General features: G+C 42.1%; 1 protein-coding gene across 1 annotated transcript in view; it reads left to right on the top strand.

The window, feature by feature from the left end:
* LOC135907653 (ubiquitin-like modifier-activating enzyme 1) overlaps positions 1 to 21,885 on the top strand; it is a 93,634-nt gene that overhangs the window by 44,545 nt on the left and 27,204 nt on the right. Inside the window, exons 17-21 of the mRNA XM_065439348.2 lie at positions 4,165 to 4,229; positions 6,106 to 6,157; positions 7,981 to 8,127; positions 11,297 to 11,371; positions 17,853 to 18,045. Coding sequence (XP_065295420.1) covers positions 4,165 to 4,229; positions 6,106 to 6,157; positions 7,981 to 8,127; positions 11,297 to 11,371; positions 17,853 to 18,045 — 532 coding nt within the window. The remainder of the gene's footprint in view (positions 1 to 4,164; positions 4,230 to 6,105; positions 6,158 to 7,980; positions 8,128 to 11,296; positions 11,372 to 17,852; positions 18,046 to 21,885) is intronic.

The following is a 21,885-nucleotide window of genomic DNA, read 5'->3' as shown; positions in this document are numbered from 1 at the left end:
AGTTTACTACCCCGGTAACTATGTGACACCCTCATAGGAACCCCAAAGGGAAACACTAAATCAGTTTCCATTGACAAGGTTAGCATTCTTTAAGAACTCTATTTTCATTGACTTGGTGGCAATATGTTGATTATTAGAAGAGGAAAGGAAGGTCAAAGTTCCATATCTTGAATTTCGCACCAACACAAGTGGCGGAACTTCAAGAGCGGCGTCATAAATTTCAAAGCATTCTATCGCGTTTGGACCATCGTGGCTCTGTAAAAGTTCTTAAAACTTCCACTGTTTAGTCTTTGGCTCTTTTGGACTTTGATGTAGTCCATCTTATCGAACAAAAATTTACTAGGGCTGAGCAGACACCGTCAAAATCATAGCATCAGGGCAAGCTGGTGCAGAAACTTCAGTGCAGCGTCACCACTTCATCTTTCTTTCTTTTTCGTATTTTCTGGCTTACCTTGCCTTCTGTCAATATAAGGGTGGCATTTTGGGGGTTCTGAAAACCTAATTCACTAACACCTCACCTAACCTAATTTACTAACACAGCTGAAATAATTTTTTCTTTGGTGTCCCTTTAAAAGCTAACTTGCAACAATGTCTCTCAGTGACTAAATTGTTTCAGCTGTGTAAGTGGTAGATAGTGGCTGACATAGCCTCATTCTGTCCTATTTCTTTTCCGGGGTATCACACCAAAATGAAAATGGTGCTTGATCAGGCCCCCGCACTCTCGCAGCAGGCTATAGCCTGCAAACTAAATTTCTTGACATTTGTCTCCTATGCCATGATTGGCATGAAGCGTGAATGATTCGATTTCTTGCATAAGTCGTAATGTGCTGATCTGTAGTACTCACAAAACAATGAATCAGCGCCACACACAATATCTTGTGTCGGTTAACTATCCGGTCCCGACGATGACCTCGAAGCAGTTGTGGTTCATTTTATCACAGAAATGTATTATCGTTAAACGTAGGTATGGTGGCATCAACATTCATACAGTGTAAATGGATATTTTACTGCCATTTACTGTGCATAAAGAAAGCATGCGCCTATATTTTGTGCATACAGAGTTCATAAGCACGGTAAGAATTCACTTGTTGCCTGCACCTGTTTTGCAGTGAAGGCACAGTTCATTCTCGCCTCAAACAAAATTTACTCGAAGAAATTTCTGGATCACAAGACAAAAGTTTGTTGCATATAATGAGCTACTTCACGTGTATTTATATGGAGTGCCTTAATTCTTAATTTATGCCTGAACATCATGATAAAGTGACTTTTTGCCATATTCGGTAGTAATTTTATGGAAAGATACTTTATTTCATACCCGAACATTATTTTTAGCATAAGTTATTGCAACAAGGAGAAATAGAAAAATATTGGGGCTGAAACATTTACGATTTTTATGTGCAGAAGTTCTGAAACCGCAAAATTTTTGGTTTTTTACTTAGCCAATGAAATGTAGAAAATTCTTAAATGTGTTCAGCTCTATGATGTCGCACAAAGGAACCAGGCTCGTAGAATATTCCAAAATAATTCTTGTCATTGTGCCTTGTTTTATACTCTAAAAAAAGAATTTATCTCCAACCAACTTTTTGCTTCTTTATGAAAACTTACACAGCTGCAGAATGCTTACGCTGCCAAGACTTCTTTTTTTTTTTGATAGTATACTGTCAGGAAACTTCATTCACACTCTCGCCAACTAGCCCGATTTTTCCTAAGAGAATCGGCAATAGTCACTTTTGGGGTCTGGGACATTTCTCGTGGAATGACCCTTATACAGTCGAACCTCGATATATCGAACAGCACGGTGATCATGAAGTAGTTCGATATAGCCAGAATTCAATATATAAAATCATGTAGAAAATGTGTCACGCAAAACACATAACAGACATGTAAAACACGCAGAAGAAAACACGTAGAACATGTAAAATAACATGTAAAAAACCAAGGGCGCAATCGGGGATCGCTGTTTGAAGCGCACGCTTGGTTGCACCACGCGCAGTTGGCCTAGGCCGCGCTGACTCCATCAGTTGAAGCAATTTGAAGCACTGTCAATAACGAGTTATTAAATGGCATCTGCCAAGGCGGCTATGAGTGAGCCCAGTGCTCACTGCACGCTCCATTGAGCCCAGTGCAACTGGGCTCAGTGACGCACTCAGTTGCCCAGTGACTGGGCAACTGCGTGCTCCTGGCTGACGAAGTCAGCCAGGAGCGCACAGTTGATCGCACTGCATATGCTGCACCTATTTCGTCAGCTGCATGAAGACGGCACCCCTATTGTGAAGCAGTAAATACTCACTTGAAGGTTCACACAAAGTACTTATTTGGCTGAAAGTACTGCAGCAGTGTAGCCAGCTTCTTATTGGCAGCCACATTCTTAAACAGAGTGCTCAACGTAGTCTAAAAGTTCCACAAGCGATAGGTTGCTGGCTTAGAAGGACCAAAGCAGCTACAGCCTCAGTTGTAGTCAGGAGTGGGGCAACATCAGCGCTTGCGGGCTCAACCTCGGCAGCGTCTTCATTTGGCTGCTACTTCTGCTGCGATCCCCACGTCCGTCAGTTGAAGCAATTTGAAGCACTGTCAATAACGAGTTAAGTGGCATCTGCCAAGGCGGCTATGAGTGGGCCCAGCGAGCGCGCGCTGTCGCACGTCTTTGCAGATGCAAACCACCAGTTCTCATCTAGGCGCGGCAGGCGCAGAGCGCGGCACCAAAGAGGAGTCAGTGCGGCAAATGTAATGCTTCTTTGACATTGTCGAACTAGCCAACTAGCCATTCAAATGGCACCCTTGACACAATCGATGTGTGCAGCTATAGTGCGCAGCAGTCGGGAATGCCTATTGTGACGCCACTATCTTTGAGGGTGTTGTGGGAAAGCTTGACGCCTGTCAACAGAGCACACGTGGTTTACGGTGGTGGAGTTTGACATATCCATTTTACGTTCAAAATAAAAAATTAAAGATGCATGCGATTTTCCAGGTGATATAGAAAGTGTTCCATATACGCAATAATTCGATATATCCATGTTCAGTATATCAAGGTTTGACTGTATGTCAGTACTGTTACCCTTATGATACTGATACCCTTATGTAATACCACTACTACGGGGTCTTTAAGGAAAAAAAATTAAATGAAATGTTATACTATGTATACTGTCAAAGCAATCAAGCATTTGCATATGTCATTATGACTGTACACACTGCATAAAAGGAGGTCCTCCAGACAACTACGTCAGGACCTCCTAATGTAGTGCTGCAAAAAATGTGTACAGTCGACTTCCATTAACTCAACGCCGGTTAGATTTTTCAGTTCATGCGATCCGGACCGAAGGTCTCAGCCCGTGCCCATACATTTATATGGACCGAAACTTTAGTAATCTTAATCCTGAAGTTGTACTTTGCCGAATAATTCGAACTCGATCAGTCAGCAGGCATGCACCTAACCCCTATGGTGACCCCAACAGTAACCCCTTTAATGGCAATGTCCGTCTAGGCAGAGCTTAGGAGACAGGGAATGCGGTGAGCACACTTTATCTTTCGTGAAAAATGACTATTTTCGGCCTACCTAAGAAGATTTACAATCAGTAACTACAGTAGCTTGCAATGCCTCATCACAGTACTTGCCCCATTCTTGCCCTCTTTGTTTTTGTTTTTCGTTTGTTTGTTTGTTTGTTTTTCTTCAAGAAAATCTATCTGTATATTGCCTGCGGGGTTCAATTGCACATTAAACCAAAACCACCTTTGTAAAGTTTGCGTGGTTTACCGCATAACAAGTGTGTGTTGCAGGGGAGGCTGACTTTAGGAAAGTGTTCACTGTGCAACATTTATTAGAACCTCTCCCTATTCTTTCTTGCTAAAAAAAATTAACTGTGCTTTAGACTTTTACTTTGCTGAAGAGCTTTAGTGTCGTTCCTACAATATTTTTCTACATTGGACACATAGAAAATGGGTGCGCATTAGGTTTGGGTGCATGTTAGAATCGAGCAAATACTGCCAAATGAAGGAGCACTGTGTTTCAATATCTTTTTCTGTGTTTTGTTTCATTCGACCTGCTAGATAATTAGATTTCATCAGTCCCATCAGAGTCTAATTAATGGAAGTTGTATGTATTTTTTTTTTCTGTGCTATACGAATAATCTTCAAATTTCAGTAGATGTATTTTTTTTCTATTCACAGTGGGCCCGTGATGAATTTGAAGGCCTGTTCAAGCAGACACCTGAAATTGCACACAAGTACCTGGAGTGAGTCTCTTCTGATGCACCTGCTGTTGACTTTTACACTATTACAGGAAGCTTTGGCTTGGAGTGAACTCGGATTTCGCTATTCAAATACAGTTAAACCTCGATACAACGAACGTCAATGTAACGAAATTCTTTATACAAAAAAGTATTTAACTTTTCATGACCTCTTGTCCATAGAACACCATGTATTTAGAACCACAATATAACGAAGTGTGTTTGTGGTTTCAATATAAAGAAATTTCGCTTCCACAGCAAGAGAATGCCGAAATAATAAAACTTCTATCAACCCAGATGGTCAAATGATTAAATTACAAGCAACTGCTTGCAAACGCACCTTTCAAATCACGCGCGACGCGACAAGAGCAACCGCCGAAGTGAAGCCACATCACATTCCCTGTAAAGTCGAAGTGGAATAAGATCCTACCGCGCCCCACGCATTTATGCTTTAAATACAAGTGAAAGTGTCCAAGGGTGAGAGAGAAAAATGGTGGCTTTACGCACAAGTGCCTCCTCCTTGCGCGAGCAAATGGAGAGAGGGGCAGGGGAGCTAGCTCACGATGATGCCATCAAGTGCACATGAGGAAGGAGGGAAAGGAAGGGGGTAAACGGGCAGGTGTCTCGATTTTTGGCACGTGTTTTCCCGTGGCTGCGCGTGGCTGTAAAGCGCGGCTTAGTGACACGCAGCCGCGCACCCTGCTTTATAGGTAATCTGCCGCGTGGGCAAAGAGTGGGTGTACCGAGACGGTGGGACATCATGTAAGCTGTCTTCGCACGCATCTAGTTTTGAAGATCGCATAATATAGCGTTTTGGTAACCCGTTGGTGGAAGAAGTAGATGAAGCCTTCGCTCCCCGCTGTCGGTGCTTTTCATGATAGCGTTGTCCCAGTGTGGGAGACGCTGTCGGCTGCGAGGGCGGAGTGCACGCGAGAGCATGGCTGGCTTCGCCTAATTCCTTCCACCTATGGGAAGATATCGTTGACGTGGCATGAAATCGTATCATTCGTCACCGGCTCGCAATTTCATGAAATTGTTTTCTCATCCAAATTTACTTTTTTCGATTGCACGATAATTTGCTAAATTCTGCGGCCCCTTTCTGTGTAAGAAAAATTGGTCGGCGATTGTACTTATTTACATAAAAAGGTCGAATTTCAATACAATGAAATTTCAATATATTGAAGCAAATTGCCAAATTTAGCCTACTTCGTTATATGTAGGTTTAACTTTACATGCAAAATACATCTCTTATGAAATAACCATTAAACCAGTTTGAAATAAATCTGCCTCTACCTCTACCTACCTCTCTACATGCCTGCCAACTCTCCCAAATTCTTTAAGTTTACAAATTTTGGCTTGTTCTACGGTTTTAGCAATGTTGCATCAAGCATTACGAAAAACAAATTCTCTTCACTAAAAAGTTTCCCTCGTTTGTCTCCGACCACATCCTTGGAAGTCGGCAAAAGGATAAAAGGAGGGTCCTTGCTTCGAGCAAGCTTATTCAGACTAAGTTCCTGAAGTGAACAAAATTGGCAGCAGCATAGTTGGCGAAGAAGTCAGTGTGATCAAAAGCTGTGTTTCTTGTCAATATCTGCCGATCTAAATTTGCTGCTGCTTGTGGGCTGCATCTTAAAGCCACTTCATCTCTAATAAGGTGCGTACGTATCTCACAAAAAGGTGTGTGCTTGAGGTAAACATTTAAAAAAAATGGCACTCTACCCTCCCCTCCAATTTTTTATCGTGTCAGCAGGATTTTTACTAATTTTAAAGTTTGCAGTTTGGTAAGTATGCACATATCAGTGTGTCACCTAATGTGTTCCGTTCAACAAGCCACCATTAGCGTTTGTGTTGGACCCTTTCCGATTTGTTAAATGTTTGCCAGAGATCCCGTATCATTTGTGAAGAAGACGCTGAGCCTCCCTGGTGACGAACCAGTAAGAATTATGGGTTTTTCTTCTACTCCTTTGTTCTTCTTGTGCAGTATTACTAGTTCGTTTTTTTTTTTTTTTTGCACCAGACCAGTCATTAGCCATTTTGGCTATCAGTCCAAATATCCCTGTATTAACTTTTCCTAATCATGTAGTAAGGTTTTCTTTTGACTGACTGATTGATTGCTTAGGTAGTTGACCATTGGTATTCCCCCAGAGGCGACAAAGATACAAGCATGCAAAGTAGCAGTTGTGTTCTTGTCTGCATTGAATACGACCATGAGGGAAGACACTAGTATTGACAACAATTACTTTATTTTTTTTTATAAATAATAATGAAGTTTTACGTTCCTGTTAAGTATGTTGCACCGATTTCAAGTGTGTAAGTACTTTCGGTTCAGGTGAGTTAGTTCATGAAAAATTGACATTTCACATCCATTGTTTGAGACCACAATGGAAATTACAAATGTCGTCTCGTATTATTTCTAAGGCATGATTGATAGCCTATGAGTAAGAAATGAACTTCTGGAAGCAGTTTTTTTTTCTCTTGTTAGCTATTTGTGGTCCATCGAAATTAGGCTTTCAATATGTAGCAGAAGTGTAAAGTGTAATTAGTAGTTTGCAAGATGAAAGCAAGAAAAAAACGCTTTCTATATTTTAGGTCTCATTTTTCGGCTGTCTAACCATGCTTTAGAAATACAACTTCCTTGTGGTGCCATTTTATTCCCCGTTGTGGTCTAAAGCGTTGTAAGTGATGTGTGAATTAGGTTAGGAACTAACTGACCTGCGCCAAACCTAATTGTATATTTGAAACCATTGCCAGAAAATGAATGCAAATGTAAAAAAAAAAGAATGTAAAGTTGACGTAAAGTAAAAAAACGAAAACTAGTGAACAGTTTCAATACCAATGTTTTGCATCCTCTATATGTTATGCAGCCCAAATTGCTGAGTCACTGGCTCCTAATGGAATCAGTGCACTGCCTGTAGCAGTGCACAAGACTGGAAGGTTAAAAGTGCATGCTGCCAGGAAAATTTACATATAAGCTACAAAAGCTTTACAAAAGCTACATATAAGCGCTGTTGAGATATATATTTAGAAAATAATGCAAGAGAGCAGAGCAGAAGCAACGGTTTTATATTGGAGCTTACCGGTCTGTTGGGCCGTTTCCAAGGTAATGATCGGATAATTGGCAGTTGCATGTAGGAATTGTAATTGCTTGTGACATATCGCATTACTAGGAACAGTTTGTGCTGTGTTGCTAATCGCTGTTTATATTGAACCAATCACTAGCTGTTTAGGCTGTTAGTCCAGACATCTGTGAGTTTTTTCAAATGAATAATGATGTAATGATGTCTCTCTTGATTAACTGATTTGTCCCATCTTTGCGCCAGCCATAGCAATATTATTGTCATGTTGCAGTGACAGGGAAGAATAAAATGCTGCAGAGAGCAATGTGTGTGTGTGTGATATGTCCACTTGACTCGCGCAATAAAATATTCCCGCTGGGAGTTTTCCTTCGAGGGCCTTCACGAGTTGCATGGGGTTGTGAGGTAAAACAGCAGTTTACTTTTTTACAAATCTGTACTCATACAAGCGCACGCTTGCAGGAGTTTTTTATCCTGCTCGTTTTTTGCATCCACGTGTCCTCACCATCTCCGTCAGCGTTCCTTTTCAGTGCTACTTTGCAATATCACTGATTATTACAAACTGCAGTGATGTGAGTAATGTGTGGCGAGGAGGAAAGTGTGTATACGAGCGGGATTCTGCAAAAGTTTGTCTGCTACAGTTCTTCTGCTACAAGTGTGCTGTCGCAAAACTAACTGCGCAGGCAGAGGTGTTTACAAGCGTGAAGAAGCAGCTCGTAGATGAGCGGCCCACGTCTTTTGCCGACTGCGTGGCCTGGGCCAGGCTCCACTTCCAAAACCAGTACAGCAACCAGATCCGGCAGCTCCTTCACAGCTTTCCCAGGGACTACGTAAGGCCCGGCCTCTTGGGTTTTCAGTGGACCAGTTGCGATGACTCGATGCCTATGGCATACTGCTTGCTGAGCTGAATGTCACAGATTGAAACGCACAGACGAACACTTTTGCACAAATTATATCAACTACACATACCTTTACACCCTGCTCTAATTTTCATTGATGATTCGCTACTCCCATGATGTGACGTCCGTAAATTGCTAGATGACACTGTATTTTTACATAAAATATAGATTATTAACAATATTTTCCTTCATAAACTGAATTTCAAAACACCTCGTGTTTGGCGCTGCATAGCCTTAGCCACTTTTGCGCCATTAAACCCCATTTAACTAACTAACTGAATGTCACAAGCTAAATTCCGGGCCATGGTGACGGCATTTTTATAGAGGCGAAAGGCAAATATCGTATTCGTTTGGTTCCAGGCCGTTCATTTTTTTGGTTTTGTTTTCTACATGTGTGAAGAAGCTCTTAGGTCGGCTTATCTTCGAGGATTTCACTAGAAGCTGTCGCAACTACAAAAATTTCACACCACTGACGTCAATGCCAAAAGCAGTACTGAAGCCATTACTATCCGTTGCCGCAGCTGTGCAATAATACAGCTTACTGTAACGGTGCGCTATTCTGACCACATTGAATACATACACACACACAAATGCATACATACATACTGTGGTGAGCAAAAGCTTGGAGACTAGGGCATCAGCAAAAAATTATAATATATTCAAGCGCAGTGCCTGCGGCGTGGAATTTGTTTATTACATTGTATTGTACTGGTCAAACATGTGCATGTAGGCTTGTGCTCATGATTTCAGCCAGAATGCCCAGGCTGCTAAAAAAAATGTGGCACCTTTGGCCCCCAAAGTTTTTCTCGCAGCTGTGCATTGATTGATTGATTCATTCATTCATTCATTCATTCATTCATTCATTCATTCATTCATTCATTCATTCTTTCTTTCTTTCACACACACACACACACACATACATACATACAAAAACCTTTATTTTCAATCAGCACAACAGTGAGGATTGTAGGCCAGCCAAAGTCTCAAGGGCTTGAAAGGCTGTGCCTGGCAGACAGTAAGGGACCACTATTCACTTGTTAAATAAAGGTGAACAGAGATTGAGATATAACAAACACATTCGTAAAGAAAGGAAAGAAACGCCAATATATGATGTGGAACATGTAATCTCCAAAAGCTATATGAATCGTCAACTAACACACATATGAGTAATCGTTTGTGCTAAAACTGACTTAACATGAAAAATGCAAGGGAGTAACAGATGAAGTTGTTGGAAGCATAATATCTATGCATATGTTTCCCATTTTGCGTAAAACTATGTGATTTTATGTAACATACCTATGGTCTGAAAGTAATCTATAAACACTCACTGTGGCATTTATCATAGGCCCACTGTCATTTTGGGACTGCAAGTTACTGCCTGCTGCAAGTTACTTCTGAGGTAGTGTATAGTTGGACGTTTGTTTTTGTCACCACTGCTGTGTAAGCTAAAGTAAGTGCGATAGACAATTTACCGAGGTGTGCTTTCACAGTGCATTCTTTTTTTCTCTTGTAGTTATTGTGTACGTGAAGAACAGCATGCTTATCTTTCTTTTTTTGTCTTTCCATGCAACTCAGGAGTGCTGTTGAATTTTGTACAGTGTGACCTTATGCTGTTTTGCCATAATTATAAGAGGAAGCTTTAGCTCGAGGATTGCTGTCTAAATACATGAGAATTGAAAAATTGATGTTTCTCGTCAACTACTTGACCAAATTTGATGAGGTTTGCTGCATTTAGTAGAAATAGTAAAAACGTAGTGACTGTTGGAAGAGAATTTTTATTTAGGGTGTCTATATTTTAATAAAATTGTCAAAAATTGCACATTTTCAGAAAGTTAAACTCTTAAGTTTACAACTCTGTGACTCAGCAATAAAAATTATATCACAGTTCAATGAATTGCATCTAATAGTACATCTCAAGCAAACATAACTGTTGTATTATACGTGGCTCTTAAATGCACCACTAATATGTGTGTAAAGCTTCTGCAGAACCCTTGTAAACATTGTAACAAATTCCCGTAAGGCAAAAATTAATATATCAAACTAGTCCTCTTTGGATGTTTTAAAGGATGCAGTTTACAGAACTGTGATGCCCATTTTCACTGCAGAGTGATGAATTTGTAAACTTCGTGCTTCTATTTCTTTTTTTAAACATACTGACTCTCAGCGATTCTTCTTATAAATTCAGGCCCTAATTCGAAATTCCAGTTGTAACAGTCACTAGAATCTAACTTCCTCTCTCAAATGCAACAAAATGTCATCTAAACTGACCCATGGATTGTCTCAGAATCGTATGTCTACTTTTTACATGTATTTGAATAGGCGGCATCGGAATCGGGCCTGAGCTAAAGAAGCTTCCTCTTAAGTAATGCAGATGAACGTGAACTGGTTCCAATTGGTTTGAACCATTATTTTTCCGCTCTAGAGTCGAACTAGACCTCAACCATTTTCTCTGAAGCTGAACAGAAACTCGAATTATAAAAGCTTCAATTCGATGCTTTTGTATAGCGGCCACTGTTTGCCAATGTAATCAGTGGTGGCAGCCAGGCGAAGGTAAGCTTTTTCATAATGTGTTGTTGGAATGGTCAGTCACATCACAGAGTGTGATTGAAAATGCTTCATGTTTCATTGGCTGCTTTTGATTATAAAACCATTCATTTGCGGCGAAATGCAAAAACGCCATGTGCTTTAATTTTGGTGCAAGTTAAAGAACCCAGGTGGTCAAAACTAATACCGAGCTTCCCACTACTGCGTGCCTTATTACAAACAGATTGTGGTTTTAGCACGTAAAGCCCCAGAATTTAATTTCACATTTTGTCTTGCTGAGATATGTTGGTGGAAAAGTTATTGGTTAGCTGCAATTGTTAGTGCTACGAGGCGTATCGGTGCTGTGATGTTCACTTAAATGCCTCCAAGATTGGCCCGCCTTACAAACCGCACTACAACCCTCCCTCAAACGCACACCGTGCCCCCATCATTGGCTTCATGAGGCAGCCTGGTCGCATGACATTTGGGACTCTCCCGTGTATGACATCACCAGTGGTGTTTTCAACACTGCTCGGTGTGATTCTCTTTCTTTCTTTTTTTTCTCTACTTTTCGCAGTGTACCACTACGGGGGCACCATTCTGGTCTGGTTTCAAGCGCTGCCCCCACCCCATTGAGTTTGATGCCAGCGAGGTGCGTACATCATTTCGGGGTCTCGGTTCTGGAATTACTACTCTTGCTGCTACTTTCACTTGAGCATAATGTAACATACCCAACATACCTGGCATGATGTAGCACAGGGTATAGTATGCGCATACCTGTCAATTGTTAAAGTTGCAGAATGCTACAGTTGAAGCCGGAAAATACTAAAATTTGGAGAATACTTCATTGTCCAATGAGCAGGAAGAATAAGGGGAGCCAAGGGGCCTGGTTCTTGTTAGTTTCAACTGCATGAAGCCAACAGGCAGTAAAGCGAAGGAAGGCATAGGGCAAATAACTATTACGTTTAATTGAAACGTGTATGTAAATGATAAGGTATAAGGGGGAATGAAAGTCAGTGAAAAGACAACTTGCCGCAGGCTGGTGCCGCACCAACATCTTTCACATTACGTGTGCAATGCTTTACCAATAACTAAAGGAAAATATTTAGTCCAAATATATTGAAATATTGGGCTTCTGTAATCATGCATTCATCATTCGTAGCCTCAACATAGCTTTTGTAAGCCACAAAATGACAAAAACGAAAAATTTCACTGCCACCACCTACAGTCGCTGACCCATAATTCTAGTTAAATGGAGCGCACTAAATAGTCGGAATAATTGGAAGTCAGAAGAACTGTGTTCACCCAAAAAAAATAAGTAAATTTATTCCACAAGTGGCATAAAAAATTCCCCGACGATTACGATACTCCCTAATGCGAATTTTGAGCGCAGCTGTTTAGGTGTTTTGAATTCGCCATATATTGTGGCAAAGAATTTGATTCTGAACGACAGGGTCCTCTCGGCGGTGGCACTGAGCCTCTGTTCTGGCAGCTCGTTTAGCAGCAGCAGCAGACAAAGCATTTCCACCGGTTGCATCGCTCATTGTTCAGAAATAAAGCGTGGACACACGAACGCATCTTCATAGTCTCCTCCTCCACTCTCCTCCTCATGTTTCCACTGCGCCCTTGTCCTCCGCTTTCCTTCTCACTCTCTCTTCGCTCTCACCGTCTTTCATCCCGCGCTGCGCTCCACGTTCCCTCTCTCATCTTTCACCGAGGACACTGAGAGAAGCCGGCGCTCAATGCACGAACAGGCACCGAAGAGCTGTACTCTAAGAGGTGCGCCATATTCTCGAATCATTACTTTCGGGGATAACTTCAATTTCGCGGGACACGCGCAAGACACATCAGCGCCTACGAGTGATGCCATTCTTAGCGCAGTGCCAAGCACGCTATGTTATCACACTGCGAGAATGCTGCTGCCTGCCAGCTCTGGTGCTAGTCATGCTAAATATTGCGAGAGTGTAAGTACCTTCCAAAGGGGTTGCCCAAGAATGCAGCCCAAGTTTGTCAATGCATTGTGGTGCGCACATGTTTCCATTTGGCCTAGATGTTCCTTGGCCACAGTTTTCTAGTGATGCCTTTTATGCTATTTCATTCCATGCTTTTCACACTTCGTCAATGGTCAGAGCAGGGCTCCGCACACATTATCAGTGAGATCAGCTGATCGAGGAAAAGGCACTGCTACAAGATTGCCACCTGAACCTCCTCCGTTTTCATGCTGTCACTACAGATAGATTAAACTACCGTCAATGCATGCCCCGAATTCTCATCGGCAACTGCTATACTAGTTATGGTTTCAAAGAGATGCTGGCATCGTGTAAAAATGATAATATTGCTATTTCTGCTCGACTTGGTGGCCAAATTATCACGGGGTCGTACAGTCCAAATAACGGCAAGCTGTAAGGTGTGTGAAATTTCGGTTGTCCCTATACATAAGGCCAGGGGGCTAATGGTGGTGCTGCGGAGGTGTCTGAATTATTAAGCTTGTCCAAATTATCGGTAGGCGACTGTATATTGGACTATGGTATCTCTCTTCAGAGAAGTCGCACGATAATTACGTCAACTTGTTTGTTTTGGCACAGGTAATTCAGGTTAAGAAACAGCAGTGGGACTTGGAGGCAGTTTTTTATAAAACAATGTCGGTGGCACAAAAAAAACGGTGATAGACTTCTAGACAAATAATCTGTTGATCTAACTTGGCGTAATATTTTTCCCTAGTGTTCCTTTAAGCTTTCATAACGGCCGTCCTTCCATCAACTGTTTTGGGTATTAGTGCCGTGTGTTCTAGATATATGAAAATAATTCATGGGCTTTGTTCTTTAGGAGTGCTTTGTACAGGCACCCTGCTCTCTAGCCACAGCTAGAATGTATAAGGGGACATTGCACTAGCGTGTAAAAAAGGACACAGACAGGAAGATGTAAAAGACACACCAAACGCCAGTATCAACTGGCTTTATCCTCAGGAGGACACAAATCTATAGGCAAAAAGACGCGTGCATCATGTTCCTGTATGTGTCCTTTTTTACGGGTTAGTGCAACGTCCCTTTATACGAATAACCACCAACTGGACCAGCTTTCTTCCTTAAACAGCTAGAATGATGGGCACCAAAGACAAGTAGAAATAAATGGTGATGAGATATCCGTGTGACGACTGGAATTTTGGCTGGCGCTTTGTAATTGTTCTGTGAAATGTGTGGCAGCGATGCAGGTTTGTCTGAATAATTGAGCAGGTTAAAAATAAATTGTGCTTGTTCTCTGTCCGAATGTATTCAACTCCCACAATCTCCCAAACCCGCACCACCCTCCAGCAAACTCTTCCTCACCTCCTCTCACCACCTCCTATTTCTTCTTACATCCCGCTTTTTGGAAAAACTAAGCCCACCAGATCGACAAGGCTTAGTTACACATGAAGAACCTTCTTGGTTTTTGTTGCCCCTACCTCTTGGAAGAACCTGCAGCATACCCTTCCCCACGCCCCCATTATCTCATTGTCACAGCTCATCACTTCCTTGAAAAGTTTTAAATGCCCTTGCTCAACCCTCGACTTAGTCTATGTCCTCTCATTTGGGAAAGGGGGAGAGTTAGCTATTTAATCCATGGGCTACCAAATATTGTATGCACTGCGGTGCCCTCCGACGAAATTATTATGCGAGCTTCTACTGTCACATTTGTGCTCTACGATGATAAATGCTAAAGAAATATGAACAGTTCAGGACCCTAACTGCTTATTTCAGATTCGTTTATGCCTAGAAAAGCGTGAAACACTCCTGTATGTAAAGAGCAGCAATGCACAGCACATTCCCACCTGCTTTCACTTCTTTTTTTTTCTTCTTTTTTTCATTGGATACTTTGCGCTGCCATAATGAATATTGTTTGCTACAGTTCAGCAGAATCTAAGGTGGGAATGCAGCCACTGTGCTGCTTCAAGGTGCATAGGTTTCGGAATGTGTGTGCAAACATTCTTCAGATATGAGCTAAAAGTGTTTAAAATCAAATCTCTAAATTGAACACCCAATGCCATCTGCTGATAACATTTCTAAACTTACACTTGCACATTGGCTGTCACATCGTTCGAAAATTGCTTTTAAATACTCCAACCTGGCAGATTTCCGAGTTTGGCAGCCATTGCATAAAACTATTCAATCTATTTGAAGCTATTTGATCTATCCTTCATTGTTTACACCTGCCCATCAAGGTCACCACATATAAAGTCAACGTAAATATCTGGGATCTCATTCTCTTTAAAAGTGCTTAGGTTAACATAGGCTAGGGCCGTAACTTCACTGGTTGCTGTGTGTATTTGTAATGCCTAACAAATCACTATATGATTTCACTGCTAAATGCCTATGCAGTCGACTTTCATTAGTTAGACCCTGACATGACCGATGAAATCGTTCAGTTTATCCGGCGTGTCGAATTAAACAAGATGCAAAAGAAACGTCAAAACACACTACTGATTCATTGGACAATATTTGTCTGATTCTAATGTGTCCCCTAATCAAATGCGCATCCGCTTTCTGCGTGTCCAAAGTATAAATTTAACGTAGAGATAACATTAAAGTCCGTAAACAAGGTAGAAATGTAACGCGCTCCAATTTTTTAGCAGTAGAAAGGAACAACAGCCACTGTGCAAGTATTGCACAGTGGCTGCCGTTTTTCTAGTCAGCTTCACCGCAATACACTTGTGTTATGCGGCAAAGCAGAAAAACGTTGCGAACGCTGTTATCGGAGCAATTTGCATAGGGGAGAAAACGTAAGAATCAGGTAAATACCATAATCAGACATTGTGAGCTACCGTAACTGCCCAAAAATCTACCTAGGCCAGGCCGAAAATAGACGTTTCCGATGGGTTGGAACATGTGTTCATTCACTGTCCCCTAATCTCTGCCGAGACGAATGAGGCCGGGGGTCACCATAGGGATCGGGCATGTGCATGCTGACAGGTCACATTCTAAATATTCAGCAAGACTAATTTCAAAAATGAAATAACGAAAGTTTCGGCCCATATAAATGCACCAGCGCCATTAAGGACTTTCGGTCGAGATCGAATTGAGAACGAAAGCTACAAATGCTTCTTTCACTGCTCGCATTCGTTCTCTCGCATGCGTCTCGCAAACTTCCTGTGACACTCCTATTCTGGCGGACAACTTTCTGTGGCTAGAAGGGGTAGCTATGGAGGCAAAGCACGCACAAGTGAGAGCACTCGTGAAGAGCGTCCTGTGTTTTAATACACGTTAGGTTAGGCTGGGGAAGAGGAAAAACATGTGCGCCTTATTAGCAACAGTTAAATAAAACAGAACACACCATTGAGTGCAAAAGATTACTTATTTTGACGCTTTCCCCTTCCACATCTGGGCAAGCATGAAACCGTCGCACATGGAAGTTGCATCCATCCAGCATCTATTCCGAGCAGCCAAAAGCACAGTCAAATGCTGCCGGACTATTTGGCATGGTAGCACATGGGCAGCAGCCATGCCCCCATAGCTTTCCCTTCATGGCCACAGAAAGTTGTCCATGACCATAGATTTCAGAGTCATACAGGTGGGAATTAGTGCCAAAGCTGACAATGAAACGGTGCCGACAGTGCATGCTCTTTACACTCGACGCTGGCTACGCCTGGAATGGTGATCGAGTTACGTGATGCACAGTCCTTTTGTCTTTCGCACAGGTGGGCCTTACGATAATTCGACAACCATAGGGTTGGGACAGCCCTTCAGTGTATTGGGAAAAAACTAGAAAGCAAAACTTTCTATGCAATAAAAAAAAGATTGCCGCAAAACACAGGTTCACTATTAAACTGAGAACCTTACTAGTATTCGATACGATGGAACGTCACGAATTCATTGGTTTCAGAGAGAAAAAGAAACCTTGATTCTTTGCAACAAAATTTTATTAACAAAAAAATATTTTCCAGACGTTCATGTACTAGAACTGAGCCTGCATACTAATTTGGGGGTCCCTTTATTTGATAGTCCCTTTAATTAGAGTAGACCGTACTGTATATCTTGATTTCTGCGTGCATTAGTTACTAATAGCTTGCTACATTCTTTCTATATAATGCTGGGAAACTCCCAAGCATGTACAGCACTGAAGTTTTCTTGCGCGAAATTTGTAAGCATTAGATTTTGTGAAAATTCTTCTAATATTCTGTATTCCATTCAATATTCGTCTTTTTTTTTTATTGATTCAATTTGAAGTTTATAATTTGGTATTCACACTCCCCTAGTAACTACATGAAGTACAAAGGCACAAAGTGTGACTTCTATGACCAGACTACTTGTGTAGCAGTCTTCCCGTGCTTTTAGCACTGAAGGTTGCATAGTCTTGAGTTTTGAATACGTGCTATTTTTACATGCTCTTTATTCATTAGTCTTATGTTTCGGAGATACGTTCAAGCGAGAGGCAGAAGTGTTCTCAACCTTCGGCCTGCATTCTTCATGCTGGCGTCATCCTTCTACAGGTGACACTATCAGCCACGGGGATGAAGTATACACGAAATTGTCATAGGCTTTGCTTTGTACTGCCAATGTGAAGATATCATCAACACGACATGAAACTGCAATTTTGGTTGTCGCTCTCAATTTCAACAAAACGATTTTTTTTCCTCTCGTTGAAATTTGTTTTTTCAGATTGCCCGATGATTCTTGAAATTTTTCAGTCCATTTCTTGTAAGAAAAGACCATGGGCAGCTGTACATATTTGCATAGAAAGGTTGAATTTCAATACGCCGAAGTAAAATACCAATTTTACAGACTTCTTCATATTGATGTTTAACCTATGTGTACGTAGTTACTATATTGATGTCCTGCTGCTGAAGCTGCATCTCTGTTAATATCATTACGGTTTTCAGTACTTTGTTTTTTTTATGTTGTATTCTATTCTCACCCTTTCGTCCCTTCCCTCTATAATGTACTGTATGCACCTTAGGGTGTCACAAATAAAATAAACTTTGCCAAAAAGTAGTTGCTCAAAGGAAGACTAGTCCCCTAATCTCGAAACATTAACTCTATACTGAGGCTGCCTTAATTCAGCCACTGTTAATCACTCGAAGTTTTCATTACCCTATGGATCTCTGCCTCATTTAAGTGTTCTTCTTTTATTTTGCATGTTTGCACTTGTGTGGTTCACAGAGCCTTCATATGGACTACATTGTGGCTGCGGCCAACCTGCGAGCAACCGTCTATGGCATTGCCAACTGCACGGACAGACATGAAATCAGTCGCATCCTCGGGCAGGTTACGGTGCCCCTGTTCAGGCCACGGTCAGCCGTGCGAATTTCGGTTACCGAGAACGACCCATCATCTGATACTGGAGGGCATGCTGGTACGTTCGCGATCGTGAGTTGTGCTCACATCTGTGGCTGCGGTTGCAAGGTATGGCTGTGTAGTGGCTATACCGCAGGGTCCTCTCATCAGCGAAAACTTTGCCTGTTATGTGCAATCAAACAACATTATACCAAAGTGACATGCCAACACGAAAATACCTTCGTTATGTCCAACATTTTTGTCTGCTTTTCAATTCTAACAAACTAACAGCTTTGGCATAAGTGTATGCACTTTTTGTGGTTTCGTTGAGGTTTTGCAGCAAGACTTTATTTTTGGGTTTGCACCATTCGATAAAATGGTCGGCATAGTTGTTTGCCAGCCATAGCCAACTAGTGTGCAAACGCACTACCAGGTGAAAAGATTGACATGAACGAAACGCTACTATCATCAAAAGTTAATTGCACGGTGCACACATGTGAGTGTAGCTTCACAGCAGCACTGCCGTGAAGCTTGCTTCACATGTGTGCACTGAACAGACGGCCGATTCATTTGGCAGTATTTGCCTGATTCTAACACGCTCTCAAATCAAACGTGCGTCCCCTCTCTATATGTCCAAAGTAGTAAACTATATAAATGGCATTAAAGGTTCTAAACAAAGTAGAAATCTAACGTGCACCTATTTTTTTAACGAGAAAATTGTTGGACAGTGGCAGCCAGTTTCCTAAAGTCAGCTTCGCCACATTGTTTTTTTCGCTGCAGCGCACTGCTGTTAAATGGCAAAACATACGAACATTGCGAAGTTGGTTTGGTTCAGTGCCCGACTGCGCCGCCCCGCAATTTCCAGCCCGGTATTCTTTGTTAAAAAAAAAGGCACTTGTTAGAATCTGGTAAATACTGACCATAATCAAACATTGTGAGCTATGGTTATTGCTTCAAAACCTTCCTAGGGAGGCCGAAAACAGGTGTCTTCAAGAAGAGATGACGTGGCCTTAGTGCATTCACTGTCTCGCTGAGACAGGTGCTACCACTTGAGGGGTCACCATAGGGGTCAGGAGCACGCTGACTGGTCAAGTTCAAATTATCTGGCGAAGGCCAATTTAGGATTGAAATGAAAAAAGTGTTGGCCTATAGAAATGCATTGGCACCAACCGGAGCCCTCGGCTGGGATTGAATTAACTGAAAAGTCTAATTAACCAGAGTTTAATTAGCACAAGTCTGCTGTATCACTTTATATTAGTGCACATAGATAAGTTCATTTTCTTGGGTCCCTCAACTGCACCATCACCTTATAATATGGACCACGGACTGCTTTATAGTAGAATAAATATGGTGTACACAGTAAGCCCTCGTTAACTTGAGTTCCTATATCTCGAAATATAGATCAAGTCAAAATTTCTCCCTGGCTCGGTGTCAACTCCGTGTATCTTTCAGCACTTATCGCGAAATACTTAAGCGCCGTACTCCGCATATCTCGAAACCCCGACTGACAAGGCCGCAAGTTTGTAGCGAATTCCATTTCATTCTGTGCCATTCTTATCATCCACCGTTCACAGCCAGCTGCAATCCCATTGATAATGCAGGCAGAGTGTCACTCTCACCCCTGACAAAGTGCAATAAAGTACACATACTTTGCAAAATACATGGAAACGTAGCTTCGTCAGCTTGCTTCTTCGCTGTGCTCTGCATTTCTGTATTTGCAGATCTGCATGCTGTGTCAAACGTTCGGTATGTTTTTTAGCATTTTCTTAAGGAACAAGTTTAAGGCCGCGATATTGTAGTAATGATTTTTTTCAGTGCCATTTCTTATAGTGCTTCATCAGCGGTCATAGCGACGCTCCGCCCACGTTGTCAATGGGCTATGTCAGCAGAGAACACTAGATCTCTGCTAGAACGATGATGGCAGAACTACGCCTGGAGTGTTGCACTAATAAACCACCGAAGTGCAGAACTCTCACTTCTCCGTACAGTCTGTTGGTGAAGCACATTTCCAGGCACTACACGCACACCGCCGAGACATGAATGAACAATGTGCTTGTAAAAAATGTCCTTGGCTACTTTTTGTAATTTCGGACCCAATATTGCAGAATGCATGTTTTTTTGTGATTGCTACCACAAGTTAAAAATTTACAGGCACTATTGCCAATATTCGCATGTACTAAGTGTTTTCAGTATTGTAATAATCAGCTTCAAAATTCATCTTAAGGCGTTGCTTATGGCAGTTGCAGTACAGCGCTGGTGTTGGTTTATTCTACTGCATCACGGTTTCCAAGTGCACTGACATATTCCTCATTCCATTGTTCCACCAAAATTCACATTGGCCTGCTCCAAGCTGCTCCAAAACGCAGTTTTATTTGCTAAAAAAATTGCTCCAAAATGACTTTGGGCAATCCCACCCCTGACGGTGACATCACTCTGCCCGGTCTTCTTCACTGAGGATCTGTTTCAACACTATTTTTATCCTTCCATTGCATGCTGTCGCGATATTCGAGCAGCCACCGCAAGCTAAGGAAGAGATGGACCAATCGCTGATGCCGGCACCGTTCTCCTTATCCACTGATCTACTTTCACTGCGCTATCCCAGCCCCACTGAAACCCTCTCTACTTCTGCATCCTCCTCACCTTTGTTGAGCCAATTAGATAAGAAAAACGAGTCAAGCTAGGCAATGCTATTCGCTTTGAAATGAAGTAAAAGTGACCTCCTATAAACATGGAGGGCACTTGATTTGGATGTTCAAACAATGTTGCATCTCACCGCCTGATGCTTGCATCGGCGGTTATGTAAATTTGACGTCAGGAGATTGGAACAAAATCAGAATGGAACAGTTTTACGTTATACGGCCACAGTGTTGTTCTTCGTTGTCCGGTGCTATGCAAAGTGGCACTCAAGAGAGGTTTGCAGATCGTTGATATAGGAAACGGATGAGGCTCGCCCACAGTGCTCCTCTACGAGATTAGAACAATTGCCCTCATATTTCTCTGTGCCAAACGCGCACCAGTGGCACTTCACAGTTCACTCCAAACTCAGTAGTTCTGCGTGGATCCAAAAGCAAATTTCCCTGTTTGCTTCAAGTGAGAAAAAAAAACCTGACACTACCCTCGCTTGCCTGATTCAGAGTGTCAAATTTATAGATAATGTTTATGCTTGCCTGTGACAAAATGTTAAGGAGATTAGTTTCTTTGCTTCAGAGCAAGTGCATATTTCTTGCGAGAGAGGAATGGGGGCTTCACTCCTTGTGCTTGTATGTCTCTTTTGCTTATGAGGTGACGAGTTTCATTTCACGCGGAGGCCCGGGTCTCCCTGATGACCTATCACCCCCCCCACACACACACACTTTCCAGAGGGGACCTTCTATCCAGACTTAACAAACGATCCCTGCTTGGCAGGAAAGGCAACAGAATTTCGTGCTGGTGTCTGGGCACCTTGACGAAGTTGCTGCTCCAGAGGGTGGTAACTGTATCGCAATCACTTCATTGTTGTGGTTGGAAGACCTGTCACATTTGCGAATCCACTTTTCATGTGCACCACAGCAGTGGCCAAATTAAGCAACAATGCCACTTTATTATTTTTTAACAATTTCCATGCCTTTGGTACACCACATCTGAAGTGTACATCAATGTGAATATGAAGAATTGAGTGCTGTTCAGAGTAGAAGCTGCCAGAGTAGTCCGCTAACACTGATCTCTCTCCCCAGTTGTCTCGCCCATGTAAGCGGGAAATGTCTACAGGGAATTTTTCGCCACAGCTGACGTCACTTGACTTCACCCATGTCTCCCGCGAAAATGTCCTTCGCGTGAATACCTCTTAAGGCGGGAGGTGACTTTGAGGCTAAGAACTTGCGGAAATAACCTCACCTTATATACAAATATAACTATGGTACGTCTGGGTTGGATACAAGCA

Source organism: Dermacentor albipictus, chromosome 10 (genome assembly GCF_038994185.2).
Source record: "Dermacentor albipictus isolate Rhodes 1998 colony chromosome 10, USDA_Dalb.pri_finalv2, whole genome shotgun sequence".
Lineage (NCBI taxonomy): Eukaryota > Metazoa > Arthropoda > Arachnida > Ixodida > Ixodidae > Dermacentor > Dermacentor albipictus.
The sequence above is the reverse complement of the archived record's forward strand: the minus strand, read 5'-3'. Positions and strand labels throughout refer to the sequence as shown.